This window comes from Danio aesculapii, chromosome 12 (assembly GCF_903798145.1).
Source record: "Danio aesculapii chromosome 12, fDanAes4.1, whole genome shotgun sequence".
NCBI classification, from domain to species: Eukaryota; Metazoa; Chordata; class Actinopteri; order Cypriniformes; family Danionidae; genus Danio; species Danio aesculapii.
This window is the reverse complement of record NC_079446.1, coordinates 17,518,784-17,535,784: the sequence shown is the minus strand read 5'-3', so window position 1 is coordinate 17,535,784 and position 17,001 is coordinate 17,518,784. Positions and strand designations below refer to the sequence as shown.

The 17,001-nt window shown below is 33.7% G+C and overlaps 1 protein-coding gene across 5 annotated transcripts; it reads right to left on the bottom strand.

Moving 5' to 3' along the window:
- Positions 1-3,864: 3,864 nt before the first annotated feature.
- Positions 3,865-16,584, bottom strand: muc13b (mucin 13b, cell surface associated). 5 transcript variants are annotated; one of them, XM_056470107.1, is made up of 18 exons: positions 16,395-16,584; positions 12,293-12,343; positions 12,067-12,126; positions 11,840-11,896; positions 11,612-11,668; positions 11,487-11,531; positions 9,528-9,554; positions 9,287-9,346; positions 7,695-7,814; positions 7,350-7,456; positions 7,122-7,180; positions 6,724-6,833; positions 6,490-6,621; positions 6,348-6,390; positions 5,323-5,360; positions 5,129-5,216; positions 4,837-5,032; positions 3,865-4,552 (listed from the first exon to the last, which is right to left on the bottom strand). In XM_056470107.1, exons 1-18 carry the CDS (start codon positions 16,459-16,461, stop codon positions 4,406-4,408), a joined length of 1,464 nt encoding a protein of 487 aa, XP_056326082.1. In that variant the 5' UTR covers positions 16,462-16,584; the 3' UTR covers positions 3,865-4,405. The 5 variants fall into 5 exon arrangements, with proteins under 5 accessions (XP_056326082.1, XP_056326085.1, XP_056326084.1 ...); XM_056470110.1 differs by having other exon boundaries at positions 9,528-9,551; XM_056470109.1 differs by having other exon boundaries at positions 11,487-11,528.
- Between the last annotated feature and the right edge of the window lie 417 nt (positions 16,585-17,001).

The window sequence follows — 17,001 nt, the reverse complement described above, 5'->3', positions numbered from 1 at the left end:
AGTTCTATCTAAATTACTCCAAATCAACAACGTCCATGTTAGATCCTAACCTATACTGACCAAGTTATTAAAACATATTTTTTTCAGAAGTTTCTGAACCTGTTCTTAACCTTTTGAATTCATCCCTACTTTTAGGAAATGTGCCTAAAACTTTTAAATTAGCTGTTATTAAGTTATTATTAAGAAAACTCACATTGACCCCAAAGAATTAGTAAATTAGACTCATTTCAAACCTGCTTTTTCTGTCAAAGATACCAGAAAAAGTTGGATCTCCATGTCACTTCCTACAGAAAAACAATATTTGTGAGAAATTCCAATCTGTATTCAGAGCATTTAATAGCACCGAAAAACAGTCTAAGATTTACAAAGGACCTGCTCTAATTGTTCGATTGTGGTTGCATTTCTCTCTTGGTGTTATTAGAGTGCTGCTTTTGCAAAAGTGCTGCTTTTGATATTTATCATAACATTCTCCTTGATAGGCTTAAAAGTTATGTTGGTATTACTGGAACTGCACTGGCTTTGTTCAGATCTATCTGAACGTCATCAATTTGTCATCATACCGATCAAAAGTACACTGTGAGCTAGTTTCCACTGTTATGCTGATGATACACAACACTATATATTACCTCCACCTGATAATTTGAACAAATTCACAAAATCTGTGTCTCAAGTCCACTGATGAACATGGCGAGCTAATTGGACAAACTAAACCAAAAATATAGAATACTGTCCAATCCTTGATGGGTTTTTAGTTCAGTCCTCATCTTCAGTCAAAAATTTTTCGTTTTCGTTTGAAGGCCAGATTTTAAGCATTTGTAAAATTTTATTTTTCATCTTAAAAATGCTGCCAAACTTTCAAATATGCTATCAATGTCTAATATGGAAAAGCTTGCTTCCATGACCTCTCGGTTAGACTACTGTAATGCATTACTAGGCGGTTGCACTGTAGGCCTAATTAACAAACTGCAGGCGGTTTTAATTGCAGCTGCTCAATATGATCATATTACTTTCATCATTGCATTGGCTCCCTATTAAACATTGAATACATTTTTGAATCTTATTGACTACCTACAAAGCCCTGAATGGCTTAGCTCCCCAGTATGTGAGGGAGCTCCTGGTGTATTACAGCCATTCATGTCCACTACACTCAATTCATTCTTGAAAATCGATTATTCCTAGAATATCAAAATTGACTGTAGGTGGTAGATCCTTTTCATTTCTGGCACCTAAACTCTGGATCAGCTTTCCTAGCACAGTTGGAGAGGCAGAATTGTTGGTGGAATTACGGAAGTTTTCAGAGAGAAATATGTTTGGCCAGAGAAGAAATGGTCTTGCCCAGCTGAGCCTGGTTTTTTTGAGTTGTTTATATTTCACTTTTGTCACCAGGTGAAGCTTGTTCCTCATCACTATTGCCACTGGCTTGCTTGGTTTTAAAGCTTCCGACACCCCTGAGCAGCAGTAGGCAGGATTGTAAATGTGTTATGTGTAAATATGACATGCTTTTTTGTTATGTATTTATCATTTAAAGGGGTGGTCCAGAGTGTATTTGTAAGGCTTGGTTGTTTATAAGCAATGTGTGCTTATGCTTCATTTGTTAAAAAAATAAATAAATAAATCACGTTATTTTTTCATTTATCTTATTTTAACTATATACAGCTAACATGAAAACAACTGTCATATTTCCTAGTTCCTCTGAAAGGCTCGCCCTCAAGAGGCTCTGATTGGTCAGCTCACATAATGGATTGGCTCCACTTCACCAGGAAATGTCACATTCAGTCACGCCTCTACTAGCACTAGTTGTGCCTCTGCTGTGTAAATATTGTCAGTAAGTGCAGCCATGTCAGTGTGAGCCTGAATTACACACAGCTGAACCCAATGCCAACTCTCTAAAATAAAATCTGACAAGTGTCTTTCACATATATTCAGAATAAGCAAGTGTTTATTGAGCAAAAAGTTATAATGTTTTATTAATAGTGAAAGTTGTACCTTAAATTGAAGTGAACAACTGTTTTATGGAACTGGGTATGATGGGATGGCATCACAGTTCTCCTCACAGTTCATTTATTAAATTGATTTTCAGCAGACCACTAATTAAACTAAATAATTTTATTGTATAAGGAATATAAAGAGGAAGAATAAATGTCAGAGACCTCATCAGAAGATTGGCCACAGATATGCATGTGATACTAATGTCTATAAACCGTTTGTGGCATTTGCACAATCTTTGGCACACTGACAGAGGACAGTCTGATCTTCAGTCACAACAAATATGTATTCTCTAACTCAAACTCTTTAGCGCCACCACTTGTACAAAATTTTACTTATGTTTATCGTTATAACTTTTTAACCAAATGGGCTAAAATAAAAATTCCATTTTCCTCTAAATCCTTGGCTCAAGCCAATTCAAACACCTTTGTTGTCATTTGCCATCTTGAAATTTTTTTTGCAATTCTAAATTTTTCGCAAAACTTATTTGAACAAACTCGTCCTAGGCCATTTGTCCGATTTTCACCAAAAGTGAGTCACATGATCTACAGACTAGGTTGACCAAAATTTATGCAATTCAAGTTGATAAGATGAATGGTTTTCGATTAATTTGCGAACAAATTTAACGAAGAGCTTGCAAAAAAATGACTTAAGGTGTTATTTCTGCATCGACGTATTCACACCAAACTTGGTGTGTTTTATTACAATCATGGTCTGAAGTTAGCTGCAGCGTTTCGGTACATTGCCCTCTAGTGGTTCGGAGTCACAAAAATATGGCTTTTTTTACTTATAACTAATGACTTTTGAATAGTTTTGTCTGTTGTTATGAGACTGGTCTTGCAGATTCCTTGCATCATTGATATGTAAACATTGATATAATTTATTTCCTAATTTACACAGCTCCCTTTCCACCATATTGAATTAGTTTAAAAATCAGTTGTTTTGAACTCTCCATGAATCGTTAGCCCAATTTTCACCAAGTATGGCTCAGACCATGCTGACAAAAATTTATAGAATTTTCCAATTGTCTGTAGCTTGTTGCCTTGCTTGTTTTTTTTAAATCATTCAGATGGATTAAAATTTCTATTTCTTTGGTCAGACCCTGTGATAGTTATTTTAGCAAGCTGTCTATTAGTAATGAAACAAAGTATTTTGACAATAAATTTCTGTCATTTATTGTTCATTTTGTAATATATTTTCAGTGCCTATTTTTATGTTCATTGTAGTTGTTTTATGTCTAATTCTGTAAATTCATGTCAAACACTACTTTGAGACATTGTTCACAGCTAAAGAATGTTAAATAAAAATTTGGTTGAGAAAAATAATTTTTGTGCAAATATAAGAGCAGTTAAAACAGACCGGTCAATTTTGACCAGGAACACTAAAGTAAGGGGCAGGATGTAAACATGACAGGAGGGTTAAGTGACCTTTACAGGCTTAACGGGGTTAATTAGGTTAACTAGGCAGGTTAGGGTTAAGTAAGGTAATCTATAATGGTGGTTTGTTCTGTAGACTTTTGAAAAAAAAATATAGCTTAAATTTTGACCTTAAAATGGTTTTTAAAAAATAAAAACTGCTTTTATTCTATAGCTGAAACAAAAGAAATAAGACTTTCTCCAGAAGAAAAAAAATATTATAGGAAATTCTGTGAAAATGTCCTTGCTCTGTTGAACATCATTTTGGAAATATTTAAAAAAGAAAAAGAATCAAAAGAGGACTAATAATTCTGACTTCAATTGTATATTTATCGTATTACCTTGTTTCCCTTGATATTTTTACTGTTTTAAGTTTCTTAATATGTGATGACAAACAGAAATAAAATAATTGAAAATAAGATAAATAACCTATGGAAATATTATTTAAAAAATCTGTCATAGCTTTGTTATTTAAAAAATCATACTGTTTTATTATATTTCTTTCATTTATAATAAAATGCTTCAACTGAATTGTCATAACATCACATAATACTTCAAATGGTTACAGTTTGAAAATGTAATCATCATATTACAGCTTGAATATCTCAAATGGTTTAATATTTTTATGTACACCTGAGTTCCAGCCCAAGCATTAACAACACTAAACATAAACCCAAAAAAATGACATAAATACAAATATTCACATGTCAAACTTAGCCACTCACTTTACCATTTAATTTAACACATGGGTGTGTTTTAGGAAAAATAAAACTGATTTTATGTTTGTAAGTTGGTAAAGAGCTTCCTCCAAATACTTTAAAGCAAAAGCATGTATCAAGAGTGAAGCCCATAAGCTGATTCATTAGTAGTGAAAAAAGTTGTATTTAAGATTGCAATGTCATTACAAACTTTTAAATGAATTCTTTTTGTTAAATTAAATAATGTCATTCAGTATACATGAAGATGAAGACAACTCATCCAATTGTAATCCAGGTCCAATATTATTAATATCTGTGCATTCTGTCATCATCTTGCCGGAAGTATGGGTTTTGGACACCGCCGTTATCCATTCCTCTTGCACCAGAGTAACCAGAATATGCTGGGGGAACTTGAGTCCTGTAACTCGGTGCCTCTTCGTACTCATGGTAGCGCTACAAAAACACAAAAATTGTTAATAAAAATTAGGCCATTTTTATAGCTTGGATCAAACCCAACATGGACGTCTAAACACATCTTGATTGAAAACCAGACTATATCTGGGCTGTCTAACAAGAGTTCAATAACTTACACATCAAAAGTCAAATTTTGTCAGACAAACTTGTTTAGCCTATGTTTAGACATCTAATAACACACAAAAATGCTTGCTGGTTAGGCTGGAAGAGAGTCAGCACTAAATTTCACATGGCACATGAGTAGTGTTTTAATGTAGTGTTACCCCTTTGCTTTCTGGGCGATCTCTGGTCACCAGGCTCTGATTACTGTCACTATTGGTCATCTCCAGATTGTTAGACTTCCAGTTGGACTCAGGGTTAGCCCGAGGGATCCTGAGAACTCCTGTAGGTTTATGCAAATCCTTAGTGCCGTAGCTTGAGCTAAAGTCTACCTCTGGTGAGGAACTTCCCTTTTGATTCCTACAGTTCAAAATGGACACACAGGCAAGAAAGAGAGAGTTATAGCCATGGAATATTTATGAAAATAAACCTAGAAAATGTGTGCTCGACTCCCACCTGCAGCTTACAACTATCAGGGACACCATGAAGATAATCAGCAATGAACCCAACACAGCAGACACCACAACCACAATCAAAAGATTCGCTGTAATACAAATTTGCATTAGATACTGATGGAGGAATGTTTCTCAAACTACTAGAACAATGGAGAAGATGAGCTTCATTTAGGTGATAGTGGATAGCTGACTTACAATCATCGCAGTTAAATCCAGCAAAGCCAAATGGACAACTAAAATAAACAAAAAAATGTTTTTCGTGACGCAGTCAAAAACAAAACACATAGTACATTTCATTTTTTGCAATGTAAGTACAGGCAGCTTTTTTTAATCTAAAAGTCAGTTCACCCCAAAATAGAAATTCTGAATGAAAAATTGAGAAGTCATTCCAAACCTCTGAAAAAAATGTATTTTCCTTAACTCCAAAATAAATATATATATATAGTGAGAAAATTTTGTTTAAGGATGTCTAAATGAATAATCAAAATATGTTTTTTGATATATTTATGGTAGGAAATGTACAAAATATATTCATGGAACATTATCTTTACTTTTTTTTTTATATATAATTTTTGGCTAATGAGTGAATTTTCTAATGAATTTTGATGATTTTTTTGTTATTGCTAAAATATACCAGTACAACATAAGATGGTTTTATGGTCCAAGGTCACATTTAAATTTGGTCACAGAAAAGGTAGAGCGAGCAAGGTTTGTCCTCATGCATTAAGCATGTGTGGTTTCATCAGTTTTAATATTTTAATTAAGAACGTATAGAGTGATCATCTCACTTTAAAAAAGCCTTGGAATTGAACTTTTTTTTTAAATCTCTTTACAAACATTCCGAAGAGTGATATAAAGAGATATGAAATAAATCCCTCTGATTTCTCAAATAATATACCCTTTTGGATTCCAAAGAATATTTTTTTTTATTTATGTGGAATGATGTGAGGCTAAGACATTTCATACTGGAGTAGAGTTGTCCAGATTAATCTTTATTTTGTGCCTCTCATTTTTGCAGTCAGGAAATCAGGTTTTGCCTCAGGACATTCCTATTTTAGAGTGAACTAAACCTTTAAGCAGCTGATTCTGACAGATCTTTATGGCTTTTATTCATATTAGCTCTTACATTCAGATGTTGTCTTGTACTGTATTACACTTATACTGAAATTTTCATATAGAATCATTAAATAGATAAATAATTTAAAAAATGATGCACATACTCTTCACATTTGCCATCCACTGCTTTTTTCCCACTTGGACAAGCTGTTGAAAAGATGGGAGGAAAATAATACATTTTGGTAGCTTGTCTTTTGTTTTAAAAATGTTCATATGCAAAAGTGAAAAAAAAACAAAGATACTTACCAATGCAGGAATCTTCTGTGAATGCAGACCTGATGTAGCCATCTAGGCAAGTGCATGTTGCAACACCCTCTAGCTGTTCACCACACTTTGTGGTGTTAATGTCACACGCACCAGCACTACACAAGGTGATGCCTGAGAATTGTTAAACTGTATCAATGCATGCTTCTAATGATGTAAATAGTTAAATTATTATTCTTATAAGTAAACAATTTAAAAGAAGCCAAAAACACACACTTTCAAAACTGCCAATTGATGAAGCTTGAATCTTTTCTTTAATGTCTTCTGATGAGGTGGCGGATGATGACTCAAAGATGTTCTGCACTTCTGCAACTATACTGCCAGGACTGCAAAGGTTGGTACAAGGAAATCATGAATATGTATAAAAAATAATAATAAACAAATACATTTTAAAAAATCACACATGCATCTCAGCTTATTTTATGTTAAACAACTCCAATTGGGTTAAATGTAAAATGTAAAAATGACAATTATTATTATTTATTTTTGTGCAAAATTCTATTTATGCAATAAATATTCAAAAATAAAAGTTGCCCAAGAAGCAATAATTATATATTCACAAGTATTTACAATTAAAAGCGAAAGCAAAGTCAATTATCAAACATGTTACTTACCTTAGTTTTAAAACAATAGAATTAAGATAACCTTCTTCACCATTAAGAGCCGCTTTGAGCTGTATTTGGGTTAAAAATACAAAAAGCAATGCAAACCATTTAAAACCATTCTTTACGTCACTTATTTAAAAAAGAAAGAAGCAAGGATCTTTACACTGACATGTTGTAATATAGTATCTTTTGGGACTGAAATGCTAAACAAATAATAAATGAAATTTAATTTCTTACATCAACTTCAATTTCATGAGCTTTGTCTTTAAACTCTTTAGATGTTGTGTCAGCCATTTCTTGTTTAAAATCCTCTGTTAACATTAAACGACCAGGGAAGACCTTTCCTGAAATTGTAAAAGAATACAACATAAGTAAATGTGTTTTATGATAAAGAAATGTATTATAAAAAATGGTAATACACCAAGGTGTAACTTTCAAGCTGCATACTGTAGTAATTAGCTCACAGGAAATGTCAGTTTGATTCATTAAAAATGCAGCTTCAATTCTATACCACAAGCTACAGTGTATTGTATTCTATATATTATTGTGTGTTCTGATGATTTAAAATGCAGCCAGTCATACTTCGAATGCAGCCAAGTATTTCATCATAAAATTGCCCAAGCCGACAGATGCAAGCAAACGATCCTCCAAAGCGATTTTCACAGGTACTGCCTCCAATACAAGGACTAGACGCACATGGACCTTGAAAATAAACAAACATGATGAGACATTTAACTTTTGGGAACTAGAAAAAGATCTCGTCTAGCAGCAGTTTAAACTATTTTCTGTAAATATGTATAGTATACATATTTGTTAATATGTTCTAAAATGGTGTCACGGTGGCACAGTGAGTAGCACAATTGCCTCACAGCAAGATGGTTGCTGGGTCGAGCCTCAGCTGGGTCAGTTGGCATTTCTGTGTGTTTACATGTTCAACCCATGTTTGCATGGGTTTCCTCCGGGTGTTCAGGTTTCCCACACAAGTCCAAAGACATGGTGAATTGGGTAAGCTAAATTGTCTGTAGTGTATGTGTGTGAATGAGTGCGTATGGATGTTTCTCAGTGATGGGTTGCAGCTGGAAAAGCATTCGCTGCATAAAACATATGCTGGAAAAGTCGGCAGTTCATTCCACTGTGGCGACCCCATTTTCTATTCGGCTTAGTCCCTTTATTAATCTGAATAAATGAATGTTCTAAAATGACAATTCGTATGTCCTCCCTCGAGCTCTACAAATGGTCTACTGACAACAAAACTATTTGGGTAATGTTATGCAATTGATATCAGTAATTACAATGATTTATATAATTTAAAAATTGTTATTTGAAAACCATTACATTTGTTATATTAGGATAACATTGAAGTTTATAATGTTTTTAATCCTGATTTTTAATTCATTAAAATACTGTGATAGAATCATATACCAGTCGACTAGCATGTTCAAGGCGTAGAAAAATCCAGTTTTTGAATACTGAATATAGATTTTTTTCCCACAAATATGATGTTTATTTATTTTAGTAAACTAGTCACTCTTTAAACATAATTTTCTCTTGCTAAAATAGCTAAATCTAAACAAAATATGATCAACAAATATAATTCTAAACCTAAACCTGTAACTTGAAAAGGTATGAAGATGCTGAATTAAGAACTTTAGATATAAAAACAGACAGGTGCTAATTTACAGTCAGATTTAAGCACAATTTCAATTATAATTACTCTTGCATGAATAATGGCACTTTTTCAGTCAAAAATCCTTACTTTAGAACAAACAATTGAACTATTTTGATGGGAATTTTTTACATTTTTGTCACTGAATTCACAACACAGATTGCATTTACATGCAGAGAAACATTATCACACACTAAATAATGATAAAGTGATCATAGATTTGTTTATAAAAATGAGCCCAAAAAGACATTACCAACGACTGTCCAAATATACGAATGTGTCCTTGGAAAACAAGCTCAAATGTTGCTATAATAAGTGGATGTGGAAACTCTAAAAGAACTTATTCTCCACTTTAAGGCACTTTTTTTAATGTAGTTCTTTATTTATTGACACTCTGTAAGAGAATTGTGGCATGCTATGTCCTTAAGACTGCCTTTTTACTATTAAAAAATTACAATGTACTTTTTGAGCCTGCTGGTGGGAATTTGTACTATGGATATGCGAGTACCTTGTGTCGTAGTGGCTGGAGTGGTCGTGGTGGTGGGAGGAGCTGTGCTTGTTGTGCCTTCTGGTAAATAAAAATAACAATAACTTAGACTTGTCATAGCATTTATATAATGTTACACTCTGATGATTTGAAGTGCTTCTTTTATCCTCACTTGTAAATTGCTTTGTTTAAATGCATCTGCCAAATGAGTAAATGTAAACATAAATGTTGGTGAGATTTTGTACTATGGATATAGGAGTACCTTGTGTCGTAGAGTTTGTTGTGCCTGCTGGTAAAAAAGAAAAAAAAAAACTTAAGACTTGTCATAGCATTTATAAAGGTCCTGGTCATATAATTAGAATATCTTCAAAAAGTTTAATTATTTCACTAATTCCATTCAAGATGTGAAACTTGTATTGTGCATACATTCATTTCACATAGGCTGATATGTTTCAAATGTTTATTTATTTTTTTTTTTTTTAATGATGACAACAAATGAAAACCCTAAATTCAGAATCTCAGAAAATTAGAATATTGTGAAAAGGTTCAGTATTGAAGACACCTGGTGAGCCATGGGTTGGGGCTTGCATGCAAGTGCCTGGTAACCTTGTTTTTATCCCACAAAACTTGACCGGGCTCCCTGATCTGAATCTGAATGATGTTTTGTTGTTGCACTTCTGTGGAAGTCACAGTTTGTCCATAACAAACACCATGTTCGAGCAAAAAGGTGTCCATTACTGCACATGAAACCAGGACACCCTAGGTCAGAGGTCGATTATCAACTTTGTAGTCGTTTCATCTTCTATGTCTTGTACTTTCACTCAGGTAAAAAGAGGGACAGCGCTGTCAACAGATCACTACCTGGTGACTCTACTGGCAGAGGAGGATGCTGACATACCAGGCAGGTCCAAACATATTGTGAGAGTCCACTGTAAATATCTGTCTGAACCACATGTGAGAGGAAATTTCAACTCTCACTTCCTGAAGAACTTTGACCATATCCTGAAGGAAGCTGGAGACATTGAGACAAAATGTTGTCTCATCTGGACTGGGCAACTGGAGGTTCTCATTCTTAAGAAGGGGGACTGGAGGGTGTGTTCCAACAACAGGGGAATCACATACCTCAGCCTCCCTGAAACATGACAATAACACAATTAAAAACAACCAAAGTTTACCAAAATGCTTCACAATTACTCCAAACCACGAACAGGTAAGTCAGGAGACTTACTTAAAAGCCAGTAAAATATTAAATAAAACCCATTCCTGTGTCAAAAGCTTTGTCAAGCAGAAAAGTTTATAACTTCTGCTTAAGATATAAAAACAGACAGAGATGGTGCCAATCTAATGGAAAAGATCTCAATCCAAAGTTTAAAAGCAGCTACAGAGAAAGCTTGGTCACTCTGACATTTTAGCCTAGACTTTAGGAAAATCCGACCGGATTCAGGAAGAGCAATGTAAATTTCATCCAGGCTGCAGAATACAGGACCAACTTTACACTCTCACTAGGACCTTTGAAGGTTTATGTATGTCCGACCAGTTCACATGTGTGGCATACTATGAGGGGTGCTCTGGGAACATGGGTCCGGAGGTGCTCTGTTATGGGCTGACCAGTTTCTGTATGAATGGAGCAGGAGTTTGGTTCACAATACCAGCAATAAGTCACAATTCACTTCAATTCAATTCTGGTTTATTGAAATAGAGCTTTTTACAATGTAGATTGTGTCAAATCAGCTTCACATAGTTCTAGTAAAGTTCAGACTTCAGAGTATTGCACCCAGCACATGTCTGACTCCAGCAGGGCTGCCCTTTTTCACTGGTTCTGTTCATTATTATTATGAACAGAATTTCTAGGTGCAGCCTAGGGCCGGAGGAGTGCTGATATGTGGACCACAGGATTTTATCTCTGCTATTTGCAGATGATGCTGTCCTGTTTACTTCATTAGACCTGGACCTTCAGCATGCACTTAGACAGTTTTCTGCCAAGTGTGATGTAGCAGGGATGCGAATCAGCACCTCAAAATCTAAGGCCATCGGGCTTGACCGGAAAAAGGTGGCCTGCCATTTGCAGGGTTGAGTATATTTTGATCTGTTCAAGTACCCACAACCCAGCCCCAAATAAGCTGCATATAATGATGATAAAAACCTCTGATAAATGAGTAAATGTAAACATAAATGCTGGTGAGATTTTGTAATGTAAATATGAGAGTATCTTGTGTTGTACCGGCTGCAGTGGTGGGGTTGGCAGAAGCCGTGCTTGATGAGCCTGCTGGTAAAAAAAAATTTAAATTAAATTTGACTTGTCAATACATTTATATACAGCAACATGCAGCATGGATATGGAAGTACCTTGTGTTGTAGTGGATTCAGTGACAATGGTGGAAGGAGGAGTCGAGCTAATTGGGCCTGCAAGTATAAAAAAAAGACTTGTCATAGCATTCATGTACTGCAACTCTCTGATGATTTAAAGTGCTTCTTTTATCCTCGCTTGTCAATTGCTTTGTATAAAGTGTCTGCTAATTGAGTAAATGTAAACATAAATGCTCGTGGGGTTTTGTACAATGGATATGGAAGTACCTTGTGTTGTAGTGGATTCAGTGACAATGGTGGAAGGAGGAGTCGAGCTAATTGGGCCTGCAAGTATAAAAAAAGACTTGTCATAGCATTTATGTACTGCAACTCTCTGATGATCTAAAGTTCTTCTTTTATACTCACTTGTAAATTGCTTTGTATAAAGTGTCTGCTAATTGAGTAAATGTAAACATAAATGCTGGTGGGGTTTTGTACAATGGATATGGAAGTACCTTGTGTTGTAGTGGATTCAGTGACAATGGTGGAAGGAGGAGTCGAGCTTATTGGGTCTGCTAGTAAAAAAAAGACATGTCATAGCATTTATTTACTGCAACTCTCTGATTATTTAAAGTGCTTCTTTTATCCTCACTCGTAATTTGCTTTGTATAAAGTGTCTGCTAAATGCAGAAATGTCAACATAAATGCTGGTGGGATTTTGTACAATGGATATGGCAGTACCTTGTGTTGTAGTGGCTGTATCAGTGGTGGTGGCAGGACCTGTGCTTGAGCCTGCAGATAAAAAAAACAAACAAACAACAACAAAAAAACTTTAGATTTGTCAAAGGATTTATATACTGCAACTTTAATGATTTGAACGGCTTCTTTTACCCTTCTTCTAAATCTCTTTGTATAAAGGAGTCTGCTAAATGAGTAAATGTAAATGGTTGGTGGATTTTGTACTATGGATATGGGAGAACCTTGTGTCATAGTGGCTGCAGTGGCTGCAGACATTCTAAAACACTTAATGTAAAAAAAGCTTAGCGTGGCTTAACGTACCTAAACATCAACCTGAGAAACTCAAATGTCTGTCAAACTTTTCTCATAATTAACTCTAACTACTGTAAAAAGAACAAGACCCAATTTCATAGATAAGATAAAAACATCACGTTAAGCCTTTTCTCCCCCACTGAAGTCCATTATAAGGAAAACGCTTAACACAGCTTAATGTACCTTAACAACAAGTGGGGAAAAATAAATTTCTATTAAATTTCACTTGTAATTAGCACTAACTACAAGCAAAAGAATGAGCCCCATTACCACAGCTAAAGTGAACAATATTGTGTTAAGCGTTTCCCCCTATGTTGTCGTGGGGATATCAATGACATGCATTAGCGCATTCTTTTGACAGCAAGGGTTGATAATTATAACAGCCCTTTTAACATTTGGTTTCCCTCGGTTGTTGTAAATTTACGTTAAGCCTTTCCTTATTATGGACTTCAATGGGGGAGAAAACACTTAACGTGATATTGTTCACTTTATGGAAATAGGGCCCGTTCTTTTGACAATAGTTAGTGTTAATCACAAGTAAAGTTTGACAGAAATTTGGGTTTCCCTGGTCAGTGTTAAGATTTGTTAAGTCATGTTTCTTTATAATAACCTTCTGGTGAAAATGCTTAAAGTGATGTTGTTCACTTGATACACTAATATAAAAACTTGTTCTTTTCACAGCAGAAAGTGTTCATGAGTATATTTTTGTAGAAATTTTATTGTCTCCAGGTGTTGTCAAGTTAAACCACATTAAGATCTTATAATGGACTTCAATGGGGATAAAACGCTTAACGTGACATTGTTCACTTCATCCACTGAATCGGGGCTTGATCTTTTGCTAGTAGTTAGTGTTAATCACAAGTAAAATTTCATAGAATTTTGGTATGCCCTTATTGTTGAGGTACGTTAAGCCATGTTAAGCTTTTTCCTTTTATAATGGACTTCAATGGGGGAATAGCATAACATGATCATTTTCACTCACTAAAATTACAGCTCATTCTTTTGACATCAGAAGGTGTTTGTCATGAGTAAAATTTGATATAGATTTGACTTTCCCCGCTTGTAGTTAAGGTACATTAAGCCATGTTAAGCTTTTTCCTTAAAATGGACCAATGGGGGAGAAAACACTTAACGTGATGTTTTTTTTTATTTTATCTATGAAATTAGGACTCGTTCTTTTTACAGTAGTTGGAGTTAATCACAAGTAAAATTTGACAGAAATTTGGGTTTCTTTGATTGATGTTTAGGTACGTTAAGCCACGTTAAGCTTTTTTCACATTAAGCGTTTTAGAATGTCCCCTTGTTGTGCCTGTGGTAAAACTCTGCGGTCTTACATAAGGTTTAGGGTTTGTTCTGTTTTGTTCATACAGCTATTTAATGCAACAAAATTGCTCATTGTAAGTTCATGTTAATTCTCAGTGCATTAATTAATGTTAACAAGCATGCATTTGCATTTTAATCATGCATTATTAAATGCTAAACTATGTTTTTAAAATAAATGCTGTACAAGTATTGTTTATTGTTAGTTCATGTCAGTACACCATGTTAGAACATTATTTAACATTAACTTATGAAACCTTATTGTTAAGTAACCAATAAAATAAAACAATACAAATTGTGCTTATGTTGTATTTAGAAAACAAACATGGATTTGTAAACAAGATCAGTCAAAATGTCACTATAGCAGAAAAAAAACATGATGAGATGAAAAATATGAATAAGGAAAAAATGTCATCTTTGTTTTGAAGGTATTTCAGTAACTACAATTAGTTATTCATAGTTTTGTTTGTATGCTTCATGAGAGTTAAATTCATAAAATAATGGCATTTAGGGTGGGGCCTTAATCACATCATATCTATTTGAACGAGTAGATCATTTTCTTGGGAAAGCAATAAAAATTTTAAAAGGACTTTGAAAGCAATAAAACGTCAACAGTTCCCCAAACACCTCATAATGAGGATAGCAAAGTTCACAGTGTCATTTGCCATCAACAGAGAAGTGCCAGATGAAGGTTAACTACTATAAAGAAGTAATAAAAAATAATAATCAGTAATAGATTATGACAAACCAAAGGAACAGTCGGAAAGCACTGAGACTATTGAATAAATTTGCCAAAAGAATATGTTTTTAATTTGTCCATAACAATGAAATAACATGTTCATTAATGTAAAGGCCCATATATGTCTCTATTTTGGAGGTACATATCATCTATTTGATCATGATCTCAAAAAGCACAGTATTGCTTTGTGATACAACATAAAATATTAAATGTTATACTAGATATCATATGTCTAAAAACATTTACCATTTAAAAAAATGAAACATTTTATATATACAGTTTAAGTCAAAAGTCACCCTCCTGTGATTTTTTTTTTTTTTTTTTTGCAAATATTTCCCTAATGATGTTCAACAGTGCAAGGAATTTTTCACAGTATTTCCTATCATATTTTTTCTTCTCGAGAAAGTATTATTTGTTTTAGTTCGACTAGAATTAAAGCTGTTTTTATTTTTAGTATTTAAACCAATTTGAAGTGTTATTAGCCCCCTTAAGCATTTTTTGGTTGTGTACAGAACAAACCATTATTATACAATAATTTGCCTAATTACCCTAACTTGCCTAATGAACCTAGTTAAGCCTTTAAATGTCACTTTAAGCTGAGTTCTGGCATCTTAAAATATATCAACATTTTGTACTGTCATAACAAAATCAAAGATAAAGAAAAATAAATTATCACTTATTTAAACTATTATGTTTGGAAATGTGTTGAATAAATCTTTTTTCTGTTAAACAAAAATTGGGGAAAAAATATACAGGTGGGCTAATAATTCAAGAGGGCTAATGATTCTGACTTTTTTTGAAATCCATATTTTCATCATCTTAATTTCTACTACATCAAAATAGCTTTAACAAATAATATATGGTCACATTCAGATCAAACAAATCACCACCCCCTCACTGATGATGTAGTTTGAGTAAAGTTAATCAAGTTAAAAATTAGATTCTAAGTCACACCGATCGAAAACTCAAAATAAATGGTTTACCCAACTGACCAACCTCTCTGCAAATAAATAACAGATAATCCCACTGTTGATTTTAAGTTATTAATTAATAAACAATGACAACGTTTCTTCTGCTATACCTGCAAATCTTAAAAAAAAATCCACCAGGTTAATATTTAACCTTCAAAGCTAAGGAGCATTCTTAAATAAAAGCAACAATTACTAATCAATTAAAAAAACAAAAAAAATTTATAATAATTATGTATTTAATCATATAAAAATAGAAGAAGCTATTAGTAATGTTCTGAAATTGGGAGTTTTATCAAATATTAACAACAAACAACATTTAAAGCGATAGTTCACCCAAATATGTAATATGCCGTCATCATGTACTCTAACTCATATGGTTTCAAACATGTAATAGTTTTTTTTTTTTTTTTAAAGAAAGGAAGATATTGTTGAAGAATGCTGGTTCCATGCTATAGGGAAAACACAATGAACATCAATTATGAGCAACCAGCATTTTTCTAAATATCTTATTTTGTGTTTAACAGAAGAAAGAAACTCAAATAGGTTTTGAAGGATGAGTAAATGATAAAGTAACAAGTGTAAAGTGAGTAAATGATTTTCATGTTTTGTGTGAACTACCCCTTAAAGTCAGTCAATTTGCAATAACCTTTTAGCAAACCAATAAATATCCAAATGACTGAAAAGTGTAGTTGACCAATAAAGAAACAGCTAAATATGATTTTCATTTCTCTAAACAGGCTTTTATAGACATGAAAACACTCACTTGAATCTTGTGCAGTCGTTGCAGCCATCAAGCAGAAGATCAGAAAGGTCTTTAGCGCTTTTTTCATTTTCAGATTTTACTCCGAGCAGGAGTGCAGTAATATAAGGAAGAATAAGAAAATCAGCTCGTCTGGTTGCTGGACGTTTGGCACTGCCGTCTGTTCAGTGAATCAAATGTGTTAAGAAGCCCAGTTTAAACACTGAGATCAAGGGGAAGCGCTGAAGATTAACTTTTGACGTGTGACGACGAAACCACGGTCCGCCTTCATTAAAAGATAAAGCAGGTGAGATACAAATTGACACTATGTTCCCTGAAAAAAAATATTCAAAGATGATTCTTTGGATTTACTCAAAATTTTTATGTTAAGGGGTTGTAAACAATTTATTTGGGCTGAATTTAAACAAACAAATGAAGTTGAACATTATTAAATTTGATTTGTTTGTTTAAATTCAACACAAATAAATTGTTTGCAACAGTTTTGCAGACATCATTTTATTCAGTGTAGATAGATAGATAGATAGATAGATAGATAGATAGATAGATAGATAGATAGATAGATAGATAGATAGATAGATAGATAGATAGATAGATAGATAGATAGATAGAC